General features: G+C 44.6%; 1 protein-coding gene across 2 annotated transcripts; it reads right to left on the bottom strand.

Annotated features, from left to right (window-relative positions):
- Positions 1-422: 422 nt before the first annotated feature.
- cdh6 (cadherin 6) lies at positions 423-25,690 on the bottom strand. Of its 2 annotated transcripts, none has more exons than XM_076294888.1 (12): positions 25,602-25,690; positions 14,545-14,872; positions 12,790-13,084; positions 12,355-12,474; positions 11,339-11,512; positions 10,676-10,863; positions 9,987-10,234; positions 8,900-9,036; positions 6,878-6,999; positions 5,220-5,340; positions 4,401-4,652; positions 423-2,510 (listed from the first exon to the last, which is right to left on the bottom strand). In XM_076294888.1, the coding sequence occupies exons 2-12, from the start codon at positions 14,761-14,763 to the stop codon at positions 1,975-1,977; spliced, it is 2,412 nt and encodes an 803-aa protein (XP_076151003.1). In that variant the 5' UTR covers positions 14,764-14,872; positions 25,602-25,690; the 3' UTR covers positions 423-1,974. The 2 variants fall into 2 exon arrangements, with proteins under 2 accessions (XP_076151003.1, XP_076151004.1); XM_076294889.1 differs by lacking the exon at positions 25,602-25,690 and adding an exon at positions 25,389-25,544.
- Between the last annotated feature and the right edge of the window lie 1,066 nt (positions 25,691-26,756).

Below are 26,756 nucleotides of genomic sequence, written 5' to 3'. Positions count from 1 at the left end.
GATGTAGTTCATGGTGGGTCCACGTTTGCTTGATGTCTCAAGCTAATGATGCGTCCACACAGGGCCAGAGACATAGCACAAGGCAGTTGCCATCTTACAGGTTTTGAGCAGAGGCTCTGTTGACACAGTCTTTATTGAAAATGTCCCTATCTGCTATGAAACCACACATTCCCAATCCATTTTAAAAGCACCCCTCTCCCCCTCCCCTCCCCCTCTCCAAATGCAGTGGTTAACCCAGGGATCTCAGTTATAGATTGCTCTAATTAACAGCGATTCTCTGTCAGTCTGTATGAATCACAGATGCACTCAATTACCAGTAGAGCGCCAGCACACACATCTCATGAAAGCAACTTTTGCAAATCAGTGACAGTCATTAAGGTGAAAAAAAATGTCTGGCTTTTATGGAAAAGAAACTGTTTATTTTCATAAAATCAACACATCCTCATATGAACTGTAAACTGCTCACATTTAAGTTTTACACCTCCAAAATACATCAAAAAACAATAATGATAGACATCGTGTTTCAAGGATATTACAGTAATCATATGTCTTTATAAATATTTGGTACAAAATCTTACAAGGTACAAAGCAAATTAGTACATAGAGTTGTCTAGGTTCCCAAAGTCACTGTAACAAAGCACTAGATCATTGAACCACACAGCAACCATGATCTACCACATACTCCCAATACTGTAACATGACTTTAGCCCAAAGTCTACACTTGCAGTGTCATAAAATGCTTAAGCACACGAATCTCAAAGCATGGCTCCTTTCTGGGCGAAAAAAAGCCAGCAGTAGCCAGGTGGCATCTGCCCTCATAAGACAGAACCAAATGTCCTTTGTTTCACAAAACACAGATAAATGCAATCTCAAGTTTAAGCTCCTGGTGGCACAAAGAAATAAAACCACTGAGGGTTCATAAATTCACCTTCAACGGATTTAGACTATAACATTGTGTATAAGTTTACTAAAACAGACATTTGACTTCAACTCTCAAATTGATTTTTTTAACAGGTCATCATCACCTGTGCAGTGTGCAGAGTGCTGAGTGGAGGTTAACTGAAATAAACAAATACATTTAGCACACATAAGATCCCCATCTTTATTCACGGAAAACAAAAAACAAAAACAAAAACCAAGTTCCTCAAATGGCAGTACACAGAAAATCAAAACATATACACATCATTGGGTGTTAAAGTTCTGGCTCGACATTTTGTGAACACTGCACAGTCACAAAAGAGTGTACGTCATCGAAGTTGAGAAACATTCACTGAGCATAATGTGGTCCTCATGTCTCCACTCCAAAGGAGGAAATAATGCTGATGTAGCACTTCCTCATTAAGGATGAAACACTCTCCACAGAAGAGAGGAGACTGTGTACTCGCCTGTTATATCCATTTCTATGACAGCAGAAGAAATCTGTAACCAGTTAGACATTCTCCAATATTTTGGTTTTTCGAGAAGGAAATGGACACTGTACTTAAGTCACTGAAGAAGGACTTGATTACTGATTACTGATTATTGAGATGGCCTCAGCCTTTATCACTGGGCAGTGTCCTTCACAACACATGCAGTGCCTGCAGTGCCACAGAGATGGCACAATAAAGTGAGAAGCACCAGAAAGCTTTTACAATCCTTTGATTCCCTTCATAAGGGAAGCCCACTTCCTCTTCAGTGTCTGCCTGGCACAAAAATAACAAACAAACTGCTTGATGCCACAGAAAGAGAGAGAGAGAGAAAGAGAGAGAGAGAGTGAGGGAGAGAGAGAGAGTGAGGGAGAGAGAGAGAGAGAGATTGGCGGAGAGATTTTGCGGCATCAGTTACAAAAAAGAGTCAAGGGCACTTTTGTTTTAAAGAAAAAAAACTCGGGCTGCATATTCCACTTTCCTTTACAGAAACGGATTCTGTTTTTCTTAATTTTCTTCAGATTGTTTTTTCCGTCTTTTCTCAGCGACCGCTCCGTTTTTGGGATTCTCAGGAGTCCCTATCGCTGTCCTCGCCCCCGTACATGTCGGCGAGCTTGCGGAAGCGTGGTCCCCACTCGCTGAGGTAGTTGTAGTCTTGCTCCCCAGGATCCTCCGTGGACGCCGAGCCCAGCGAGCTGAGCGACTCGGCCACTGAGCCGTTGCCCTCGTAGGCGTAGGTGGCTAGCGAGTCGTACGGAGGCGCCGTGGGGTTCAGGTCATTCTCAAGCACCCGCTGGTTGATGAAGTCCCGCACGTCGGCGTTGTCCCGCGATGGGGGCATGCCGCCCGGTGCTGCCACGCTCCGCCTCAGCAGCGGCGGAGGCGGGAAGAGCGTCTCGGAGGGCATGATGTCCCGTCGCTGTTTGGCGGCCTCCTCCATGGTCTCGGGGTGGCGCAGGGCGCCGATGTCGAAGGCCTGCGTGTCCTCCTCTCCGCCGCCCTCGTCGTTGTAGCTGACCACGTTGTCCCGCACGTCCTCCTTGGAGATGATCAGGGGCTCCTTCTTCTTCTGCCTCTTCAGCGCAGCGAAGAGCACCACAATCACTGGAGGACAGAACAGGACACAGAATAGGCAGATATTAGAGAGCAGGTCACAGCCGAGGGGAGGCAGTCAACATGGAGACAGGAGAGAGAGAGAGAGAGAGAGAGAGAGAGAGAGAGAATGTTGGAGGTCAGGTAGGTAGGCAGACAGACAGACAAACAGGAAGACAGGCAGATTCATAGATGGACAGATTATTATCCATATACACTGACTCATTTGGGAAACAATTTCATCCAGAGCTATCTGCAGCACAGGTAGCCCACGCATTCTCATCAGCAGATAGATTGGCACAAGAACAAGGGAAAGAGAATGAAACGAAATGAAATGAATGTGGCGAATGAAAGCGATCCCTGTGTCTCAGGCAGGCAGCGTTTGATGTGTGCTCCTGTTGCTCCCGCCAATGCGTGCAGCAGCCCCCCCACCCCCCGCAGCGCAGCGCAGCGCTTCACACGTGTGCCCAGAGCCACAGTGCTCTAACGACACCCTTGCACTCGGCTGCCTGACTGCCCGGCTCCCTTCACTGGCCTCTCCTCCAGCAGGAGAAAGGGCCCTTGCGCTCGTTTCACATCAATTACCTCCAGGAACACATGCATTAGCACAGGGCGAACACGCGCATTAACTTCAGTGGTCCAGGCCTGATTTGGGACCAATAATACGCCGTACTAATTACATCATTCTTCATTGTAATGACTCATACCTTTCTCTCACCGTTAAATATTCATTACTCAAACCATTGGGTCTAGGGAGCAACCTTAGACCTTTTCATGGAATGTGTCATCAGCTATCTGTAAACGCAGGTAGATTGCTAGCCTAGAAATCTAGACGCACCTTAGCGGCAGCAAATGTAATTTGCAGCCAGGGTCGTCTAGCAACTCTCCATTGGCTTGCGAGCTGGAAAAAACATACCTCGGTCAGGCCAATCACATTGTGAATAGAACCGGTAGGCGGGCTTAACATAATGATGACAGAGTTGCGACGGTTCCGTGTGAATTCCCTGCTACTTGAAAACAAAGAAGCTGGCTACTGCTGGTGAACAGCAGTCTTTCGAATCGGCTTTGGCCGCGATTCTTAAAGACTTTCCTAAAAAACAAAGATGTATTCAGAGTTTTGCCGACCGGCTATGACAAAAGTTTGATCTACCAACTAGCTCCGCTGGTGGGAAAACGCATGGGACTCATGGGTTGTAGCGCTATCCTATTGCGAGAGGGAATTTGAAAGACAAGCGTTTATCCCGCCCCTCGTATTGAGCCCTGCCAATGGTATGTTCCCAGACCCAGCTGGAGCACCAGAAGTCCTCAAAAGGATGGAGAAGATAACTTTTAGTGGAAAGCCAGTGAACTGCATGAATGTACTGGCTCCAGGAGTGTTTTCACTAAAGCAGGTGCTTGATGAAATGGATACAGGTAAACAGAAGCTGCAGTGGCCTTTCCCTTTAGCCTGCTGCGGCCTATCCCTGGCAGAGTGGGCCAGGCAGATGGACGAGAGTGGTGGCCGCAGGGGGAAACAAGCAGTGGTGTGTGTGTGGGGGAGGAAGAGATGGGGGAGGAGGAGCTGGACGAGGAGGAGGAGGTGGAGGGAGAGGAGGTGGAGGAGGAGGAGGTGGACGAGGTGGAGGGAGAGGAGGTGAAGGAGGAGGAGATGGAGGAGGTGGAGGTGGAGGGAGAGGAGGTGGAGGAGGAGGTGGAGGGAGAGGAGGTGGAGGAGGAGATGGAGATGGAGGAGGTGGAGGTGGAGGGAGAGGAGGTGGAGGAGGAGGTGGAGGGAGAGGAGGTGGAGGAGGAGATGGAGATGGAGGAGGTGGAGGTGGAGGGAGAGGAGGTGGAGGAGGAGGTGGAGGGAGAGGAGGTGAATGAGGCGAAGGCAGGGCTGGCCTTAAAGCTGGCTGCACTTACGGAGCAGGATGATGACACACAGCAGGATGGCTACCAGGGCGCCAGTGCTGAGGCCGGCCACTCCGGACTGGGCCTCCGCGTTGCACATCTCCATGTTGCCGTCGCGGTCGCACGTGCACACCCGCACCGTGAGCGTGCTGGTGCTGCTCTGCATGGGGTAGTCGCCGTCGGAGATGACCACGGCGAGATGGAAAGAGCTCTGCTGTAGCCGGCCATAGCCAGTGCGGCGGGTGAAAATTGATGCCGTGCTATCTGAAAAAGGCAGGCGGTGAAGAGACATTAGAGACAGATCTTCTATGTGTTTGCTTGAATGATCTGCAATCAAACGTGTTTAATGGTGGAGTTTTGAAGTGGGTGCTCATTAAGTAAGGCTAACAAGAGCAAAACAATGTGGTGCAAAACTCTTCTTTAATTAGCTCTGTTCTCTACAAGTTTCCGAAACATGCTGCTCGCAGTAAACAAGGGCATTTAAGGGCATTTGGGTTTGGGTTTGAAATGTCTTAACAGCCCAACAAAAGAGCTGTGGTTTGTATGTTGATTGTTAGTGTTATCCTGTTGCATTATTTTACTGATATTTATATTTTTATTTAGGCTTTTTGTGACTTTACATTGTTCATTTTAATGGTCATGTAATGTGCATTGATGTATCAAAGTCACTTTGGACAAAAGTGTCTGTTGTGAACCATAAACATAAACCTAACTACAATACATTCCCTACAGTGACAGCAATGGCATTGCAGACATGTCCATGTCTAGCCTGTGAGCTGTGGCCTATGCAGAGATTGCAGGGCTTACTGGTAGGCTCAGGAAGGGATTTACCTTGGTTGTCTTTCAGAGTGAAATTGGGTCTAAACTCTAAACTCTCCGGGGCCAACTTGAAGAAAAAGCGATGGCCACCGGCAGGATCGTCTTCATCCACTGCTGTGATGGTCTGAATTTTCTGCAAGAGAGAAGCCACAGGACAATGAATTCCTTCAGCTGAACTCACAACCTGGGAAACACATGCAGAACCCAGTAAACTTTATGTGTCTTTGAATGATAGTGGAAAAGGACAACAAAATGACAAATGATAGCCAGGACTAAGTAAAAATCCATTTCTCTGGTAGCGAAAAAAAAGTAATTTAAAATGGCACTTGAATTTGAAAGTGCCACAATTCACACGCATTTCACACATGACCAATTCTTTCCTGCCCTGATATGCGGCACTTATTAAAGCTGCCTAATAGCCTTAACCTTTACCCCAAATGAGTAGTTAACAGTAGAGAATGAGTTCCCTCAAAAATGACTATTTCCATCCATGGGAGCAATAAGAGAGGAAAGACAATTAGCGAGAAAAAAGCTTCTTCTAGTGTGTGACGGAAAAAGTCCACCTTTCCATTTAACACCTCAAAAGTGAAATAAAGGCTATTCAGCCCAAAGCCGATTTATTTGTGTCAAACGAGGAGCAAAACAAACACTGAGGCAGGCTATGTAATGAATGACTTGCTCAACCTCTAGTCAACATGTAGGACTGCTCATTAGGGAAAACATAATTAGCTTATTAATTACTTCCTTTTTGGTTGCTGCATGTAGTAAACAATGCCGGAGAAAGGGGCTTGGATGACAACAACAAAAGCAAGCGCACACTGAATGGTGGCTCATGACTGAAATGGAAAAGCAGTCTGTCTGAAAACCCAACATTCTAAACTATGTCTACCCCCCCCCCCCCCCACCACCACCAACACCACACAAACACGCATGCCAGTGCCTTTGACATGCATTTGAATTTACAGAAAGGCTGAGACTTGTTCTTGGTGTTTAACTGTGGCGAGCATAGGGCTGTGGTGCTGCGAGCTGTGTGGCATTGCATGACAAAAGGCGCAGGCTGTGGAAAGTGCAAGTGGGCGGACTGGATGGGGTGAGATGTGCAGAGATGGACAATAGGTCGGGATGAAGGCCGAGGCGGCTGGAACGTTATCAGAGAGTGGCTCTGGAAGGCTGACAGATGTAGCAGTCATCACAAAAGAAGGTCCGCAACGCCAATTCGTGGAGGTGGGTGGGGTGGGGTGGGGGGGTTGGAGTGTGTGTGTGTAGGGGGGTGATCCTCACCACCGCTGCCTATCTACCTGCACATCTCTGCGTGGGTACTTTAGCAGCCAGTGCTGGGCTGTGAAACCTGATGGGGAGTGCATTAGTGGATTTTTAATGGACGTGTCTAGCCCCTCCTGACCCGTCCTGATACAGGTTCATTTTCCCCATAGACTGACACTGTGATGAGACTACAGGTTCATTTCCCCCATAACCTGACACTGTGATGAGACTACAGGTTCCTTTTCTCCATAGACTGACACTGTGATGAGACTAGGTTCATTTTCCCCATAGACTGACACTGTGATGAGACTACAGGTTAATTTCCCCCATAGACTGACACTGTGATGAGACTACAGGTTCATTTTCCCCATAGACTGACACTGTGATGAGACTGAGTAGAAGTGTACCTGGCCAGACTTTGCATTTTCACAGACAAACGTCTCGTAGAAGGATGCGAGGGTGGGTGCGTTGTCGTTGACGTCCAAGACACGGATAAACACTGGAACACTACTCTTCTGCTCCCGATTGTCTGGTGAAAGACAAGCAGTGCTGTTAGATAAAATATGCCTTTGTGTGTGTGCATTATCTATAATTGCCATGCTTTGTATTACTGCAATTGTTGAACACTGACAACTGATGCCCACTCAAAAAGCAGAAGTAGATTTCTCATATTCCCAGCCAAGCTTAATTAAATTCCTCTTGTGATATCTGACAAAGCTATCCACACAATTAGCTGGATGTCAATAGAGTAACGGCTCAGAAGAAACGTCAGTCTCAATTGATTACCTCAGACTCCGTAACAGAGAGCAATAGGGGGAGATGAGACCAATACCTCAGTGCAACACCAGGGCAATCAAGCCATGATGGGCTTGTTATTCATTTACCTACGACAAGCCAGTGCCAACTGACTGTGAGACCAACAAGGGAGAGACTTGAGGGGAAAACTAAAGGAAGGGATTTCAAACACCATCACTGACTGGCTTTAATCATCAATTAAAAAATGCAGCACATTTATGGCTCTAATTGAAATGGTGGGCAAAGTTCAAAGTCTATTTAATAGCTATGCAAAATCCATATGGCAATTTATTCAACCCAGTCTACCCTACTCGTCAAAGGTCTGACGCATGGTCAAGGGTCCTTGGCGTCAAATTCCAACGAGAAAGGTGTACCTTCTGCGTTGTTTTCCGACGTGGGGGTCCGTCAGATAGACATTCATGTTAATCCCTCATCGTCAAATATAGACGAAAGGAAATAAATGTCCATCAAAGGTGATGCCGTCACGTTAGACTAATGATTTGTTTGAAATGATCTAAAAACAAAAATCGCAGACCATCAGAGCCATAGGCTACCTTAGGTTACTTTGATCTTGCATAATTGTATTCAGCTTTGGTGTAGGTAACGTAAGGTAAAATAATAATAATAATAATAACAATAAACTCTAACTAAACTAACACGCGCATATTTCTGTATTGCGACCATTGTAGCCTACAGTTGTAACAGCGCGTAACAGTCGTTTTACTCCCCATATGCGCTCATTATAATAGGCTCTGCTCCTGCCTAGATTCGAACTCAGAACTGCCTGAAAGTTGCAGACCTGTTCTGGGAATACGTGCATTAACCCACTCGACTGTCAGACAACGCTATCTGCTTCGAGTAGGCCTATTAGGTAGGACTGTACAGTCCTCAGTACACAGTACAGTACACTCCTCAGTCCTACTCGAAGCCTATTATAATGAGCGCATACGGGGAGTAAAACGACTGTTACGCGCTGTTACAACTGTAGGCTACAATGGTCGCAATACAGAAATATGCGCGTGTTAGTTTAGTTAGAGTTTATTGTTATTATTATTATTATTATTTTACCTTACGTTACCTACACCAAAGCTGAATACAATTATGCAAGATCAAAGTAACCTAAGGTAGCCTATGGCTCTGATGGTCTGCGATTTTTGTTTTTAGATCATTTCAAACAAATCATTAGTCTAACGTGACGGCATCACCTTTGATGGACATTTATTTCCTTTCGTCTATATTTGACGATGAGGGATTAACATGAATGTCTATCTGACGGACCCCCACGTCGGAAAACAACGCAGAAGGTACACCTTTCTCGTTGGAATTTGACGCCAAGAACCCTTGACCATGCATCAGACCTTTGACGAGTAGGGAGTGAGACTGTGTAGATTTAATACCATGAGCAGGATCCTGGACACAAATACAGGTGGGTCAGCTTCACACACCACAATATAACTTTAGTTCATGCCTGAGATACTTGCTCACTGAGTGACTGCTCTTTGCCCAACATTGGCATTAGGGCCCTTAGTGCTATACAACAATTATGAACTTTTATCTTGGGAATGAATCCTCCACTCTGACCTAGACCCTTAGCTACCCTGGGTAGGTTTGCTTAACGTAAGAAAGACACTCACTGAACTCAGTGGCAACAACAGAGATGTTATGCCAGGCTGCCTTCTCCCGGTCCAGGGACTTGAGCAGGTAGATGGAGCCGTTTCCTCCGTGAACATTAAAAACACGATCTGGATCCGTGTGTCGATCAATGGAATACCTTGAAAGAATGGAAGAGAAAAGTTACCCCTGACTGCTAATTGGCCATTTACAGACCACACAGAGAGCACTGCCTGTTGGACTCATGCACACAATAATAAGTCTCACAAAGTGGCGGCTACAAAGATAACGCTTTGGCAAAAGACAAAGGTGACTACAGACTACTGAAAATCTCTGTCCTTTGCTGCTGGCTGTCAATTCCCTCTCTCTCATCCCCCCCCCCCCACCCCTCTCTCTCTCTCTCTCTCTCTCTCTCTCTTTTAGACACATGCAATCATTCACAGGGATTGTTCAATTTCCTAATTGGCCTCCTGGTGTTTGGAGCAGTGGTGTTAGTTGTTCTGCCTCTGATGACTCCGATAATTACATGCCCCAAGGTCCCGTTCGCAGTCAGAAGAGGGACCTATAATTGCACTCCTCCGCTCGTCCCCTATTTGCTCTGCCACTCCTGGGGAACAGGCTGCCGTGGGACGAGATGGAGAGCCATGTAAATCAGCTTGATCTTCAGTGGGAACGGCACTCTGATAATATGCTCATTTGCTTTAATAATGGCTATCTATTACAATTACCTGCACGAGAGCTGTCTGGGGGGGGGGGGGTGGAGTGGTGGATGCGGGTATTAAGCGAGAGAGAAAGTCGAGCGTTTTTCATTTGTATTCGTAAACAGGCTCAGTGAGGATGCTCTGAATGAGGTTCATAAAGATTAGCAGGCATGTCTGGTTCATTATTTTAATTGCAGTGTTTCTATGTCTCGAGAATGAATGTCTCTATATGTGTGTGTATATGTGAGTATGCATGTATGTATGTATGCATATGTTTATATGTAGGTTTGTATTGTCTGTGTGTATGTATGTATGCATGTGTATGTATGTAGGTTTATACTGTATATGTATGTTATATGTATGTATGTATGTATGTATGCATGAAGGGTACATGAGAAGAGAGCCCCACCTGACAGGGTCGTGCCGGATGTCGGGGTCCATGGCACTGACGGAGCCCACGGTGGAGCCGGCGGCGCTGTTCTCCTTCATCTCCATGATGTAGGTGAAGCGCTCGAACACCGGCGGCTCGTCCACGTCCTCCACGCTGATGCGCACGGTGGCTTTGCTGACCGCCTGCATCTGCAGGTCCACCAGAGGACGCGGGTTCTGCACCTGGATCTTAAGGTCATAAGACTTCTTCCTCTCAAAATCCAGGGGCTGGAAACAAAGGTTAAGAAACAAACACAACAATGAGTAAGCTTGCCTTCCCACGCAATAACCCTGCTCAGCCAAGGACTTAAGGAGACACGGCCTCTGCTGAACCGTATTAGAACATTGGACATGTTACATCTACATATTAGTTTATCTAAAGCAATTTACAAATGAGGCTTAACATTCATTGCAGAGGAGACCTTAGGGTAACATTAAATTATATTTTACAAACTCCATGAGACTAGAAGAGGATGATAGTGCAGAAGTTTAAGTACCAGGCACAATGTAATCAAATGAGATAGTAGTAGAAGGAGGTAGAAGGAAGAAGAAAAAAGGAAATCAATGGTAAGTGTGTTGGGTGATGATGCACCATGATCTAATAAAAAGATCTGACATGGTATTGATGCAGCCAATAACAAAAGCTTCAAGACTCCAAGGAAGTTTCACCTTTTTAACACTGAGCACCCCTTCTTGTGTGATCCTGTCAGTGGTAATATCAAACATGTCCTGTCCATCTCCACCGATGATGCTGAAGTCCATCTCGGCGTTGACGCCAATGTCCCTGTCAAAAGCCTTCACCCTCCCAATGGGAGTGCCCATCTCTGTGGTCTCCGGGGTACTGAACGAAAAATCACCTGCAGTCGGGGAACAGCACACAGACACATGAGCTCTTCCGGCAAGCGGGCCAGGAACCAGGGGGACAGCTGATAATAAAGGACGCTCCGCTAGTTTCCATAACTTCACACAGATGCGCCAGCTGTAATATTAGAGAAAGGGCTTAAAGGCATCAAGCCCCTAATGCCTGCATCCAGGGGACTGAACTGCCTGTTGGGCTTTATTTTGTTGCTGGAGCTCCGGAGAGCGGGAGCTGTCGAAATGGAGGGAATTAAGTGCGCTGAGTCCCTTTCCTCCGTCTGAATCAGGATTATCACACCGACCTTGTGCACTTTGTGAAGCTCATTGTGCCATTTTTATTTGGGAAACCATTTCACTTCATTTCATTCCCGCCAGCACCTCTGCTCTGCCTTTCAGCAGTGCTGGCTCAGATACATATCCCCCACAATTTCTGCATACGTTATCATCACCGCACATAACTATGGGGATTCTTACTTGTGAGGAATCGGGGAGGGTTGTCGTTGACGTCAGTGAGCGTTATGTTGACGATGGTACTTCCTGTGAGGCCTCCCCTGGATCCGCCCATGTCCTTGGCCTCAATCACCACCTGGTAGTGCTCCCGCTGTTCCCTGTCCATGTCAGAGGGCCCCAGGGCTGTCCTGATGATGCCTGAAGGAAGAAAAAAAACTTCAACCTGCATACTGTCTGGCAAGCACATTTTACACTGCACATATCTAACCACATCAGGAGAGATAAGGGCTCTAGTAGGAGAAGACTGACCGGATTGCATGCGAGAGACGGATTTGTATTGATTTCTCCAGGACATTACATAGGTACACAGTCACCTTGCGTCTGATGGAAATCAGTGGCTGATTGACAGATAGCTGTCCGCACAAGTAAACACAGACAGCGGCTATTGTGCTGCACGGTGTGACGACCGCTTGTACAGCTGTGTCTTTGATGACGTGACTTGACCAAAACCAGTGGATGTTCAATGTCTGCTGTGTTAAATCATCAATATATGAAGGTCTTTTAACAATACAAGGAGGTGGTCGATTTAACCCTACTGTCCATACACAGATGAACCCTGGAGCAGATCTTTTTTTTGAATGGCGTACATGTCTCCAGATTACCCGTCCTCGCTGATAAACACGCAGCTTTTTGCAGTCTAGAGCTCTTAGAATGTCATGTCCTCTGGTGTGATACACACATCATCACCCAGGGTGCATTTGGGATAAACCATATCAGTGGTAAGCTGCCTGGTAAGCTGCATGGGGGGGGGGGGGCTTTTGTGTTTCCATTTCTCTCTTGTTTAAACATAGACCTCAATGGGAGATGTTCCAGATTGTACATTAGAAATGATTAAATTCGCTGGCTGTTATTATTATTATCACTCCATTTTTTTCTACTAGGGCAAAAAACACTGTGAGCCTGGACAATAATACCAGCTTCAGCCTGACTGGCCCTGTTTACTCTCCCAGTTGGCTGAAGGAAATGAAAAGGGTACTGACCTGTGGCTGGCTCCACTGAGAAGTAAGGATGACCCTGGCTGATGCTGTAGGCCAGCCTGGCGGCCATGCCGAACATTGAGTCGTCTGCGTCCTCGGCTATTACCTGGGTCACGGATGTGCCTGTGAGAGGCCAAACAAAAACTCCATCAAAAAAAGGGGAGATCGTGTTTTATGGCTTCCCAATCTTGTAGTGTGGCTTAAAACGCCATCCTTAGGGTCAACACCAATAACATGAACCATATTTGACCTTGAAGTGTTTGCCTTACACCCATCTTAGGTTTTTGAGTAGATATTACTTGTACTAAAATATTTAAAGATAATTTACAGACACCAGGGTGTTGACGTCTACATATGTTTTGTCTCCATCAGTTAGAGGTCAGAGAGGTCACTAAGCTCTCATCTCACATATGACAGTCAGCGTTCAGTAGTGTTTACCTGCATTCGACCTCTCTGGGACGGTGGCGTAGTAGACCTCCTGAGGGAACTTTGGCTCGTTGTCGTTGATGTCGTGGACCTTCACAATGAATTCCGTCTCTGGCTCCAGTGGGTAGCCCGTTTTCCTGTTGACGGCCTGGGCCCTCAGGATGTAGCTGGCCTTGGACTCGCGGTCCAGACTCCGTGTGACGTGCAGGTCCCCCGTGTGCTCGTTGATAATGAAGATGGTGCCCGCTCCTTCCCCGTTGAGCACGTACCTCACAATCCCATCCTCCTTATCCATGTCGGAGTGCAGCTGTTAACGGAAAGAGAAGGTGGTGTTCACATGGACGAAATTCGGCAGGGAAAATGGAACGAGCTCCCGTGGTCCTGAAGCTCTCAAGTCGCACTTAGCAGAAGTCAATTCAGCTCAATGCCAGTCACTCACAGGTGCTAAATAAGAAGAAGGTGATAAAAAAGTAATTTCCCATTAAAGTAATGTCAGCTTGATTGCATTTTGTGCTACAACAAAAGGCAGGATGTTCAAGGCAACTGCTTTTGATTGCTTGTGAGAATCAAACGAACATGCAAAATGTACACACAAAATGGCTTTCTACCCCTAACATTGCATTCTGAAAATGGCATCCTGTTTCCAGAAAATAAGGGTTAATGAACTTCCTCACCACATTGACACCTGAAAATGAAGAATCACATACCGGTAATTTGCATTTCTAATTAACTTGCAGTCAAAAGATCACAAGATAAAAAATAAAAAAAACTCTGAGGATGTTATCGCTCAAATATGTGCACATACAGTAGGTTTCCTAAAAGTAAATAACTCACTATAACTCACTGATCAGTATTAAAGTGAATTACTTTTGAGTTACTTTTCAGATACAAAAACAATGGCAGCTTTTCACTGTGTGTTTTAAACACATTTCATTGGAAAAACCTCAATAACCATCTGTCAGTGTTACAGCAAAAGTCAAACTCAAAAGCTTTTTTATATAAATAAATGAACACTCTGAAGATAGACAGCTGTGATCACGGGCCAAGCCACATCGCTGTGTCCTGAATAGGAATTTCTCTTTCATTTGTTTTTGATGCTAATTTGAACTGAAGGAGACTGTGAAACCTGGAATTTTTCATCTCGCTCACTTCCCTTTTTTCTGAATTCCCTCTTGTGCTGACTACTCTCTCATTCCTCTCTCTTCTAGGGTGAACTACACATCCATAGTCCTGTGCTGATGATTATTATTCAACCTTCAACTCTTTTTAGTCATAAAGATTTAAAGAGAACATTCATGCACAGTTGTCAGGCATCATGCAGATACCCCAGATATTTCGGAGTCTCTGCAGAAAGAGAACATTTAGAACAATTCATCTGGAACCAAACATCAGACGTAAAATGCTACATTTATTTCATTACATTTACTGAAGTGACTAGTAAATTGCAGTCTACTTGTAACAGTCTTTTGAGTGAGAGAAAGGGGCATTTCACCTACAGCACAGCAAAATATATTCACTGCCAAAAGATTCACTTTTGTCAGCTTTCACTTTGAAAAACTTGACTATACCCCCACCACGGATTACACCTATTAATTGTTCTGCTAGACAGTTTCCCTAAACAATGATCAAGTTAATTCATCTCTACACTGCCGTTCACACCCTCACACTTCAGCTGAATCACACTGAAATCACACCTCACACAACTGCCTATCAAAGATCAAGCCCACTGAAGATGATCAGAGCAAGTTCAGGTCCAATTCACCATACCTTGCCTATGTAGAGATTTTCTGATCCAGTATACTCCTCCTGCAGGAAGAACTGATTCCACATCCAGCCTCGCTTCGCTCGCCTAAGAGGCACTCCATGTTTTGATTTGTGTCGGTCCATTTCCTTCCCCGCTACCCCCCCAGAGCCCTGAAAAAAGACCATGCCGTCCACACCAAGGGTCGCGGCGGCCCACAGCAAGAGTGCAAGGTAAGTCCTCATGTTGTGTTCCGTGGAGTTAGTGCTGAGCAGCCCGGGGATCCTATCTGTTGAGGCCGTAGAACTTTGGCAGGCTCATAGTTCGCTGGATGAGTTGTGAGATAGGGCGTACCTGTGGGAACAGGACACAAACATTACATTGAGAGCTGGCATAATAGGAAGACAACACCACAAAAAACAACAACATTCAGTTCTTGCTGTTTGGATGCTTTGGGGGGGGGGGGGGGGGGGTTTCTGGCATTGGATTCCCCATATATGAAAACCTCTAAAGGCACATTCATGTTTCTATCTTGTTTAGTAAAAAAGATAAGTGCTTAAATAGATTTCAACCTGGTGGTGGCGGCCATATTGGATTTCTCCATTTTGAGGCATAATGGAACAGTTTTTAAGCTTGGCATACAGCACCTCTCAATACCCCTTAATCATGTATGCCATAAATTAACACAAAATGCATTCAGCACTTTAAATAAGTACATTTTCAGAAATTCTGCCTATTCTAATTTGGAAATGTTTACTATATTGTATACTGTTACATTCTGTGCTTTACTCCACTGTGGGTGTGTTACATATGAGCGCTGTATATTTGCATGGAGTTGTAGGATTTACCAACGGAATACATTCATTGAGTCCTAGAATTTTATTTGTTTTATTTTCTCAGAGGTTTCCAAATCAACCAACCCCTCTGGATAAGTGCCATGTTATGCGTAATGAGGCTATAATATGTATCGTTGCAATTGTCCCCATTTCCCTCTCAGAGGACCTGGATGGAGATGCAGTACAAAGGGCTGCTGCATTTGAAAGAATTTATGAAAATGAGGCAGTATTTCATTCCTACACACACACACACACACACACACACACACACACACACACACACAAGATTCGCAGACTGTGGGAAAGTGGGGTACCTTGTGACCTATTTAAGAGGGTTGGAGATTAACATGGAGACAAATACAAGATTGGAACACACACTGTGTTTACATTCACCCACACCACAGAATTTGTGCTGAGTTTAGTGAAGGTAGAAAGGCAGGAGACATACTGAATGAAATAAAATAAAATTAAAGATTGATATCTAGTTGATGAAACATGCACAGTTCCGAAGCATATTCATGCTTAATAACTTATATAAATTCATAACTCCAAGCGACAACTGCATTCCTATCTCCTACAAGGAAAAGTGTGTGTGACTTGACTTAAAAAAACCCAGAATATTCTTGAAAATAAAAAAATAAAATAAAAATGAGAAAAAACACTTGATAATGAACTTCTAGAGAATGTGTTTATGAATACATCCACACCCACAGCCTGTAACCAGCAGCAGTCTAAGTAATGCCATAGGGAGTGAGAGTCAACACAGGGCAAAAATGTTTAGAACAGCAACAGAACAAATGCTCTTTAGTACAGGATGGGGATGCACAATACTAGATTGAAAAAATATAATGTCCGCAACACTGCTTTTGACTCCCAATTATTTAATGCACAACAGGCAACGTTTCGACCCTGCTGGGTCTTCTTCAGGCAAAATTTTAGTTTTAGTATAATTTTCTTTTGTCCTGCACCTGCCAGAAGGTGGGATGTGCACACAATGACTGTTTGCTGATGCACAATACCAGAACATCAATACACATTCACAACCTCTGGTGTTCTGTTAAAACATATAGGGGGTGGGGTGGGAGGTGAGTGATTGTGTGTGTGTTTGTGTGTGTGTGTGTGTGTGTGTGTATGTGTAGTTCCCTTAATTCATAGTTCATCATTATTATAACTAGATGTACCGCAGAGCGGTACAAAATATGACCGCCGCCCAGTCCAGCACATTTTTTCCACAAAAAGAAATCACGCTGAAAGGCCTATATGATTTAACTGTCTCACTAAATTGCATTATCCACACTCAATTCTCACTGGTATCTGCTAGACAACAAGTCCCAAAACATGATTAGTTCATAGATTTCACATGTAAAATTCATTTTATACAACCCCACCTCCATCTTGCCTGTTCATAATTCTGAGAAATTCTTGATTGTTTGTGTTATGTTTATGTTATGTGTGTGGGTGTGTGTGTGTGTGTGAGTGTGTGTGTGTGTGTGTGTGTGTGTGCGTGCTTGTGTGTGTGCCTGCGTATGTGCCTGTGCATGGAAGCGTACATATGTCACTCACTGTGTGAGTATATGTCATACGTATGATTACTGTGAATGTGTGTGTGTGCGTGTGTATCTGTTTGTGATGAAATGGGTTAACATGACCCCTGGAGGCAAATATACGGAAAAAAATGGTCATCCTAGGCCCTACAGTTCTCAAGATATTCACAGAGAACTGTGTCTGGCCTACCCTCCTTTCGGGGGGTCCAGTCCAGCGGGGGGGCTACAGATCAAAACGAAAAATGACGGTTCCATGCTATCCATGTGGGGGTACATGCCCACCAAGTTTTGTGTACCCCGGTCTTTCAGTGTCCCGGGAATCCTTGTTGGTGTACGTCACTAAATGTACACATAAATTATTTTATTGTAAGGCCCCCCATGAACGAAAGTACACAAAACTTGGCATGCATTCGGAAGGTGTCATAATGATCCTACACTTTCAATTTCGTGCAGTTTTGACCATGTCAGCCAGAGATATTGTGATGAAAACACCTACATTTTTGCTTTTAAATTTTTAACTAGGTGGCGCTATACATGAAATAAGTGGTAATGGGATGGGTTGACATGGCCCCTTGAGATCAACATACAAAAAAAAGGTGGACCTCCTAGGCCCTACGGTTCTCGAGATATTCACAGAAAACTGTCTCCGGCCACCTACAGGCCAGTTGGTGTATAGGAACATAAATTAATTTATTGTGTGGCCCCCCATGAACGGAATTCCATGAAACTTGGCGTGCATTCAGAGGGTGTCATAATGATCCTACACTTCCAATTTCGTGCAGTTTTGACTATGTTAGGTCACAGATACCTGCGATTACAACACCTCATTTTTACTTTTTTGTGTTTAACTAGGTGGCGCTATACATGAAATGAGTGGTTATGGAATGGGTTGACATGGCCCCTTGACTTACAAAAAAAAAAATGGTCCTCCTAAACCTTACGGTTCTCGAGATATTCACAGAAAACTGTGTCTGCCCTACCCTCCTTTCGGGGGGTGCAGTCCAGCGGGGGGCCTACAGATCAAAACGAAAAACGATGGTTCCATGCTATCCATATGGGGTTACATGCCCACCAAGTTTCGTCTACCCCGGTCTTTCAGTGTCCCGGGACTCATTGACGGAAATTTGGACATGCGAAAAAGAAAAAAAAAAAAAAAAAAAAAAAAAATATGACTAAACCTATATGACCGCCGCTTCGCTGCGCGGCGGTCATAATTATGTGCATATTTACATGTATGACATTATCACTGAGGTAAGGCTGCCTTGATTTTCACTTGTTATTCACTAATGTTATTTTCTTCCTGCATCAAAAAGAAAAAAAGAAAACACACGGCGTTCCCCTAACCCTGGATAATCAGGCATCAGTCGTGTAGCCGCTCCCTGTTCCCACACCGCGTCTGTATCTATGCGTGTCCTCCAGCAGCAGCCTGGCCTTGCTCCCCTTGCCTCTTCCCCAAGTAAAAAATTGCAAATGTGATTGCTGATAATGGTGAGGCAAGAGGGGGGTGTGGGGTGTGTGTGTGTGTGTGGGGGCTTTGAGGCAAGGGCATGCCTATGTGTTTTTTAGTTTTTTTTCCCTTTTCTCCCCCTACGCCTTGCATCACATTGGAGTGCCTGCGGTTTTCATGATTAACAGGGTGGCTGGTGACATTTGCATGTATTCCTTCATCAGTGTAAAAATGCCATAGGTCAAATTTGCCTGCGTGACGGCAGCAGAGGGTGACATGAGGGAGATTCACCGCCTTTAAAGCCACTGCAGTGAGGCCAACATCGGCCATCTGACTCAAATACATCTATTTATTTCACACAGCCACACAAGATCACGAAACTGCCAAAATACCGCTGCATGGTGTTTGCCACCCATTCACTTCCATTAGGTCGAGCCTTATGAAATGCCCTTAATTGCATATGATAACAATGGACGTGGGGTGTATTGATTTGCTGTCACATCAATGAGGCTGACTGCACAATGTGGATGTACAAGTATGTTCAAAGAGTGCATGGAAGCATATGTCTAATCGTCTTAAGTGTTCTTTACAGCCTCCTGGAGGTCAGTGCCTTATTCATCGACAGCATACAGCCCCTCGATTCCTAAGACCCCCCCCCCCTCCCCCCCAGCAGCACGTTGACCTGGTGGAACAGTGGAGTTGTGCGGAGGGGAAGTTGACTAAAAATGAAGTCGCTCTGGCACACGGGGAGTCAGCAGGGATTAGTGGCGTTTGGGCCACAACATGTCTGCTAGTTCATTTATGAGTCCGTCCCGCTGTGAGAGAGAAGCCAGGGGAGGGCTGTGCGATCCCCCGCTGCCCATACGCATAGTGATAAACGCAAAAAAGCCTTCAGTGTGACACAGGGATTTCATGCTACGATGTGTCTCTGATGTCTGAATAATTCCACAAAATCATTCCACAACGAAATGTCATCCCAAGAAAAAATGCTTTGATTTTACTGTGGGGGAGCGCTGTATGATAGCACAACCACCTTTCATCTCAGAATCCTCAGGATATTTGACAGGGGCAATGTTTGTTTATCTGACCTTAAAGTGTTTGTTTTGGGCCCTGGAGAGGATGTGGTCGACTCGTGAAGGTGGAGGAAGAAGCATAGATGACAGAAGCTTTGAGCCTTCTCATGAAAAGCTCCATGTTCTGTCGCAGCTCCCGCACAACACTCCGACTGACAAATTAACGAGAGCGGCCTATTTTCCTCATCTCACACTCAAACACTGTTATTTTCAGATTAGCCAGCCTAAAATCTTGTCTTGTCCTTGAAACTACACTTGTTCTCTTTTTAATGCCTTGTTTTTTTCCGCCTCAAAGACACAGTCCCCTTTCCGGCTTGGAGGGACTGGAGACTGTGGGGATAAGGGGAGCGAGGGAGGAAGAGAAGCGGGAGGAGGAGGTGGGGGGGGGGGGCGGTGAAGCGAGCTGACAGGCGAGAGGAGGACGTGGAGCGGAGACACCTGTGGAAGACATGGGGAGTGTGCTGGCTGGGTAGTGAGGGCAGGAGGGCGTGTGTGTGTGTGTGTGTGTGTGTGTGATGTATGTGTGTGTGTGTGTGTGTGTGTGTGTGTGTGTGTGTGTGTGTGTGATGTATGTGTGTGTGTGTGTGTGTGTGTGTGTGTGTGTGTGTGTGTGTGTGTGTGTGTGTGTGTGCTCAGCATGGGTCCTGCTGAATGCCCCCACGACACGCCAGAGACAGCCATGGTAGTCCTTATGAATCCCAAGGGAGCAATTAGGAGTGAGAGAAGGAGAATGTCAGCCACAGGCGGCAGAGAGAGAGAGAGAGAGGAAGGGAGAGGGGGAGAGAGAGAGAGAGAGGGAGAGAGGGGGCGCGACAGGTAACGAGTAGTGCCGCTGGAAAAGCACAGACGAGCAGGTACGCTAATATGAGCTGGTGTCACAGACATGCATCACCCTCGGGCACTTAATGAAGAAGGTGGTCAGAAAACCCTCCATTAACTGAAAACGACTGGACCAAATGCACTCTGACATAGGCGCAATTACCCCCGCCCCCACATACACAACCATCCCAGTCGGATCAAGGACAACTTCATTTGGTGGAGAAGAACAGTGTCAAAATATGTAACATTGCATTCCTTTTATCGCATACTGCATGTATTTCATATTTGGTCTGCATGCATTTAATACACAAGTATGGGTCAGTATTTGGAAATACCTCCTTATGCCAACTAGCACTCAGTGGACGCAAGCCCCTGTGAGCAGATAGCATTTCATTTCGCTGACAGGCCCCCCGACCAGGCTGGCCAGTGGAGGCTTGGGCACAGGGTTGGATGATTAGATGAGCACAAATCACATTTAGGTGGCAAAGTCCAAGGGAGAGCTGTGATCCTATTGCTTCTACTGAGAGCTTGAGCCAATCAGCCTACTCAATGTCGTCCCTTTGGGGTTAGTGGGTTGATCAATAGACATTGATCTATCCGTGGAGGTGGGGTGGGGTGAGGTGAAGAGAAGTGGCTGTCTAGACAGCGAATTTTCTGAAAGGGTGTTCTGGCATCACTTTCTTGGAACCTTCTTTGGCTTGGCTTACTCTTAACCTAAATTGATTTATGAGCCTAATTCTAGATAGACATTCTGTGTTTTGTGCTAATTGTTGTTGCACACACTCAATATGCCTTTCAGGAACATCTGAGCTGTCACCTAAGATCATGGGTGCCTAGAAAAAGCGTTATTTTTTATTTATTTTTTTATTTTTAATGATTGTCCTGCCTTGTCTCACTTAAGTTATGATGTTTAAATGGCGCCTTAAGCCTACCAATGCCTGTAACAAAATTAAATAAATAAAGGAAATACAGAATTACATTTGGAGATTAATCCAAATGTGGTTAAAGTTGGCAGACAATTTTTTTTGTTTACCACTCTTACTCTAGCTCCAAAAAAACACTCACTGTGCAAACTGTGGCTCCAATCTGGCCAATATGGCTGACAAATGTTAGTGAGTGTGAGTGCATCACAATGCCATGCTGCCCATGGTCTTTACAATCATTGAAGCAAACAGTGGTCTTCTCAGCGTGTCAGCATAATGGTGTCTGCGGAAGACAGTCACACCATGAGACACACTATAATCCCAGGCTGGCCACGCGAGAACACACACACCACACCACACACACACACCACCACCATCACTGGCACAACTGTAATCTCCTCAGCAACATGTGTGCCCTAATCTGAACAGGGAGAGATAATGGCTCCAGAGGATATGGGTTCTGCTTTTTCCATTGCTGCTTCTTCTTCTTCTTCTTTCCTCTCTCTATCTGTCTTTCTCTCATGTCACCCACACTCACGTCTTCCCTGACTGCTGGGCTAGACTGGGTATTGTGCCACACAGCTATTGTCAGAGAGGGCTGCGTACACCAGATGGGGTGTCTTAATTATGTAAGGGAGATGGCCAGTGAGTGATCTGGATACAATGTTGTACAATTGTGTTTTAGCAACTTCCAATCTGACAATGTAATGGATGAAACGAATCACTACTCAATGTCAAATGTCTTCTAATATCAATGCTGAAACAGACATTTATTCAAGAACCAACCAAGTAGAATCGAATCTATCTATATGGGTTAGCTAGCTTCAGTGCCTAAGATGTGGACTGATGACTACTAAGTGTGTGTGTGTGTGTGTGTGTGTGTGTGTGTCTGTGAGGGAATGAGGGTTAGACTGCATCCTCTTTAACCCCAGGTCTGCGTTCACGAGGTGTTTGTTTGTGCCTTCCTCCTGTGAAGAGGTAGGAGGAGGTGGAGATGAGGGTGGAGAAGCCGTGAGAACTGTAGCTTTACGGCCGCTGAGCAAAGACCACAGCAGGAGCCTACAGGTCACTGCCTTCCCCTCCACATTGTAATACACTCTTGGAATGCAGTCATCTATTGCAATGCAAATGCCTGTGTGTCTGGCTCTGAGTTACTGTGTGTGTGTGTGTGTGTGTGTGTGTGTGTGTGTGTGTATGTGTGTTTCTGTTTGTTGTTGTTCTTCCATACAATGAGCAAACACACAAATCACACAGATTTAGAAGCTAAATAGAGCTGTAGAATCTGCCAGAGCCGAATTGACCGTATTGCTGTTAATAGTTTATTTTTACATGTCTAGCACAACCAGGCGGCTTGACAGTACCATTAACTTGTCTCCAGATTTATTGCCACTTGCGTGTTTCGGGGTTCTTACTTCATTAATCTTGACAAGTAATGGACTGACAGGCCCCTCACTATTTAAGCCCTATGAGTCCTGGTCAGCATTTGAATGTTTCTACTTAAGCTGAAACCCCCTCAATGTGTCAGAACTCATCTTATTCTATGCCTCTTACCGTGCATTCTTAAAGCACTAGTATCGCAGGATTGCTACATAATGATAACAATGCTTTTACTCTGAAAGGTCCAACTAAACCATCTTAATAGCAATCATATAACCCAATTTGATATTGGATTTCCTTTTGTTAAATGGCCCTGTGATTTAATCTCCACAATGTGCAAAGAGGAGGAAATGGCTGATCTTGACATTCACTGACATTGACAAAAGGCTAGAAAAATATGGAAATTACCCAAACCTAAGGCTAAATTAATTCAAAGAGAAACTGAAAAACTTTCAGGGAGCATTTTAGTGTCAGGGAGTCAGCAAGGCCACAGCAGAGATGCTTTCATGAGAGCAACTGCTTTTCTTTGGTTCTTATCCCTCCCACACAAGTGACCAGCGCCCAGCAGGACTACCCCCACCTGGAGGCTGATCTAGCCAGTCTTTAACGTAAACCATTGTTCCTTAGCAATCCACCTTCTGAAACACACATTTGTGCACCCTTAAGCATGGCTGTGACCTGCTTGTCCATACGCCATGCAGAAAGCTTGAATCATTGGGTAACAATATCTGTGGTCAGGCCTGGTGACCTTCCAGCCAGATACTGACACAGAAACCGCAAAAATGCATAAGAGTTACACAGGGCTCATTTAAATTATCTCTCAAGACTATTGATGAAGCTGAGAAAGAGTACTCCAATTTCACTGCTGAAGTCTACTTCATCACCTCACTGTGCCCACATACTGTACAAGTGAAGGACTATGGGAGCTGGGCAACTCAAAAGACAATTAAGATGATGAATGCACTATATATATAAAGACTAACTGGACTCTCGTTTCATCATATTTTACCGCTTGATTACTTCTCTTATGGTAAACGAGACAAATCATATGTCAGACCTCCTCTGTGTTACTATGTGTAGTAAACATCCCATTTATCTGTTTATTGAATTATGTAACAGGAAATCAACACCTGCTGCAGGGGGTCTCGTTCACTTTACATGTGTAGCATGTTGACAATATGCTGAAGAAAGGAAAGAGTGTGACGTATAAGAAGGGCTAGGGCTAGTGCTGGGTCAGTCATGTATTCTGTCTTTACTGTCTCTACTGTAGGCACCAATTAAACAAACTAAACTAAGGACAGCACTTACAAGTCACTGAACACAAGTTACAAAAACATCTAGACCACACATAGGGGCTATTTGATTCTTGTTCCAGAAATGGATTAGAATACACAGAGTTAGCAGACACTGGAAACTTATGGCTAGAAATGTGAAATATGCTATATCTCTTCATGAGAGCAGAAGTCAAACGCCACTAGAGTTGAGACCCATGTCAGAGGTTACACACTGGATTGACCTAGGGAGTTGAGGGTCATTGTAATTAAGTAGTAGAGGTCACATTTGTCTGACCTTCTTCTGGTTGCTGAATAAATCTTAACTCAAATGCTCGCCATTAAAATTCCTGATGTGTTTAGCTGAGCGCATTTCATCCATCAACGGGTGAATCTGTATTTCTAAACATTAAACTGAATATGATTCATTTCATAAAACTGTAATGGCTGAAATCACTCCAGAATAATTGCTATTAATTTGTGTCCCATTTTCTCTCAATCAGTCTGAATTATGAATATGCTCTGCATGAAAATGTAATTTGATATATAGTACTTACTTTAGATAATCTTGGGCAGGATTAACTTTACCACAGATCAGTATCCTGCTTGAAAATCTACTAATAGTCCACGTTAAACGGCAGTAAATACACCAGCATCAAACCAGCGCAATATATTATTAGGCCTAGGCCCTACATCCATCCAGTTATCACAGTAATCTCTCTCCCTCACTGTCTCGTCTGCAAACATACCATTGGAGATAGTCTACCATTGTTTCTTAAGAGTAGGCTACATAGAGAGAACATTGACCTAATTACCGCACAAGTTCGTTAGCCTACACAGCGTTCTTTTCGCCCACTCTGGCCTAACGTGGACCCCATACAGAAGGGTATATGTAGAAAGTACACTTATGAGAAATGGAGAGCTCTGTATCGTTCATAACTAGGCTACAAACGTGTCCAAAGCAACAGTCTAACCCAGACTGCATGTAGCTTTGTTTCCACTAATTAACGAAACATGAAGAGACAATGTTATGCCTTCAATTGTTATACGTAGCCTACGCTAAATACTCGCCTTACTTTTCACAGTGTTTTTAAAGGGTAGCCTAGTTCCGACGATGACAAAAGTGGAGCGCAAGTTAAATAGTTAATTGTAGCCAAACGTTACCTGCCTCCAAATCATTTCTGTTATCTGCGGACTACTTGTAGAGGAAATAAACAATTGCATAGTAACAGACACGTATAACGATTTTATACTAATGCTTCCCAGAAAACAGTTCATTCGCATATCTTAGACAGGTAGGCAGTTGGGGAGGCGGCAGTGTCAAACGCAAACGTGCTATCCGCGACCATGCTGTGGATGGCAACAAACCAGGGGGACATAAGCTGCGCGCTGTTCTGTAAAAGACGAAGTGACAATGTGAAGGCTAGCCTATAACTACAATTCATTTTTCTTTTGCCAAGACCAATGCAGGCTAGTCCAAAGTTAGACAAGCTAGCTATATGTCAGGTACATCACAAAAGGAGAGTCATTTCGGGCTTCGGTCAAACTTGTAACATAAATTAGCTTAAAACAAAACTTACCTTAATTTCCCATCCAAAAAGTCATGATATTTCGTTATTTTTTCTTGTTGATTCGATTATTGAAACATGTTAAAGCATTTCAACATTATCAAAGCACATAATCCATGGCGACGGAGTGGCAAAATAGCAAAAACATAAAATAAAATAGGCTAAAGAAATAACACTGCACACTATCCGTTATGTTACACCTTAAGTTAACAAATGAGCACTCACCACAGTTATCAAGGATAGCGGTAGAAAGTCCGAGCGTGGATGTGTATCCGTTGAATGTCGCACAAACACTGAATCCTCGCGGGCTGTCTTCTCCCTCTCCCCTCCCACGGCATCACACCTCATTGAAGGCTTCTGAAGTCGTACGGATAGTGCTTCTGATTGGCTGTCATTCGTCTCTCCCTGTTACCGAAGGGTGTCATTAACAGAATTAACGGAGATATAGTCGGTTTAGAGGTAGGAGGCCATTATCGTATTCGATTATGTTTATTATCATCCGATTATCATGTGCGAATTGCGTATTGAATACTATTCAGTCTGTAGGCTAGGCCACTTAAGATATTATGACCAGTTATTTTGTCATACAAACTATTCTTTACTCTTTTAATAGTGACAAGAATTCATTATTTAATTAATATCAAATATCACATTTAATTTAATTATCTTATGTGGTTATATAGTGTTCCAAAATAAGTCTTTATACTTAGATTACTTTCAGGGTAGGCTATAGCCTAGTTTGAAAACAAAACTCATTCACTAGAATGGGAGATTAGAAAAATGACCAGTAGGCCTAGTCGTCGACTTCTGGCTCCAGTTGGTGGGGTCACATTGCATTACCTTGTGGTCATTACAGACGTATTTTGTATAAAGTCATCAGTTAGTCTCCCACCTTAACTTTGTTAATCTTTGACTGAAGAAAGGATTCCCCCTGCTGACCTGAACTGAAATTCCATCAGCCAAATTAACATTCCAGTCTGTTGATAGCCATTTAAAAAGCTTAGCTTAGTAGGGCCCTAAACGAGCTTGTGATTAACTGATGTGTCATGTGTGACAAGGGTGCCATAGTGAGTGACAAACGTTAACAGCAACTAATAATGTTTTGATGGCCTGAGTCAGTGGGTCATGCCTGACCACATCAGATCCACGGTCAAAATAATCGATATAGCCTACAGCTGGGAAGTCTGTCTTAGCAGCAGTCTTTCAAGGACTTTGGTAGTTATGTGATGTAACACGTGATTTAAGTATACATAGCACTAAATAAAATAAGCTCAACATTTTAGAGTCACATATTGGTAATAGTGTTTGGAAACTGCATATACTGCTATATGCCTGGCAGAATGACAGTTGGCCACACGCGGTGGATGTGTTGTGCTCAAG

Source organism: Alosa pseudoharengus, unplaced genomic scaffold (genome assembly GCF_046254945.1).
Source record: "Alosa pseudoharengus isolate Yale_2024_CS ecotype anadromous, Long Island Sound unplaced genomic scaffold, YU_APseudo_1.1 YU_APseudo_1.1_scf_2, whole genome shotgun sequence".
NCBI lineage: Eukaryota > Metazoa > Chordata > Actinopteri > Clupeiformes > Clupeidae > Alosa > Alosa pseudoharengus.
This window is presented reverse-complemented; position numbering and strand designations above follow the sequence as displayed.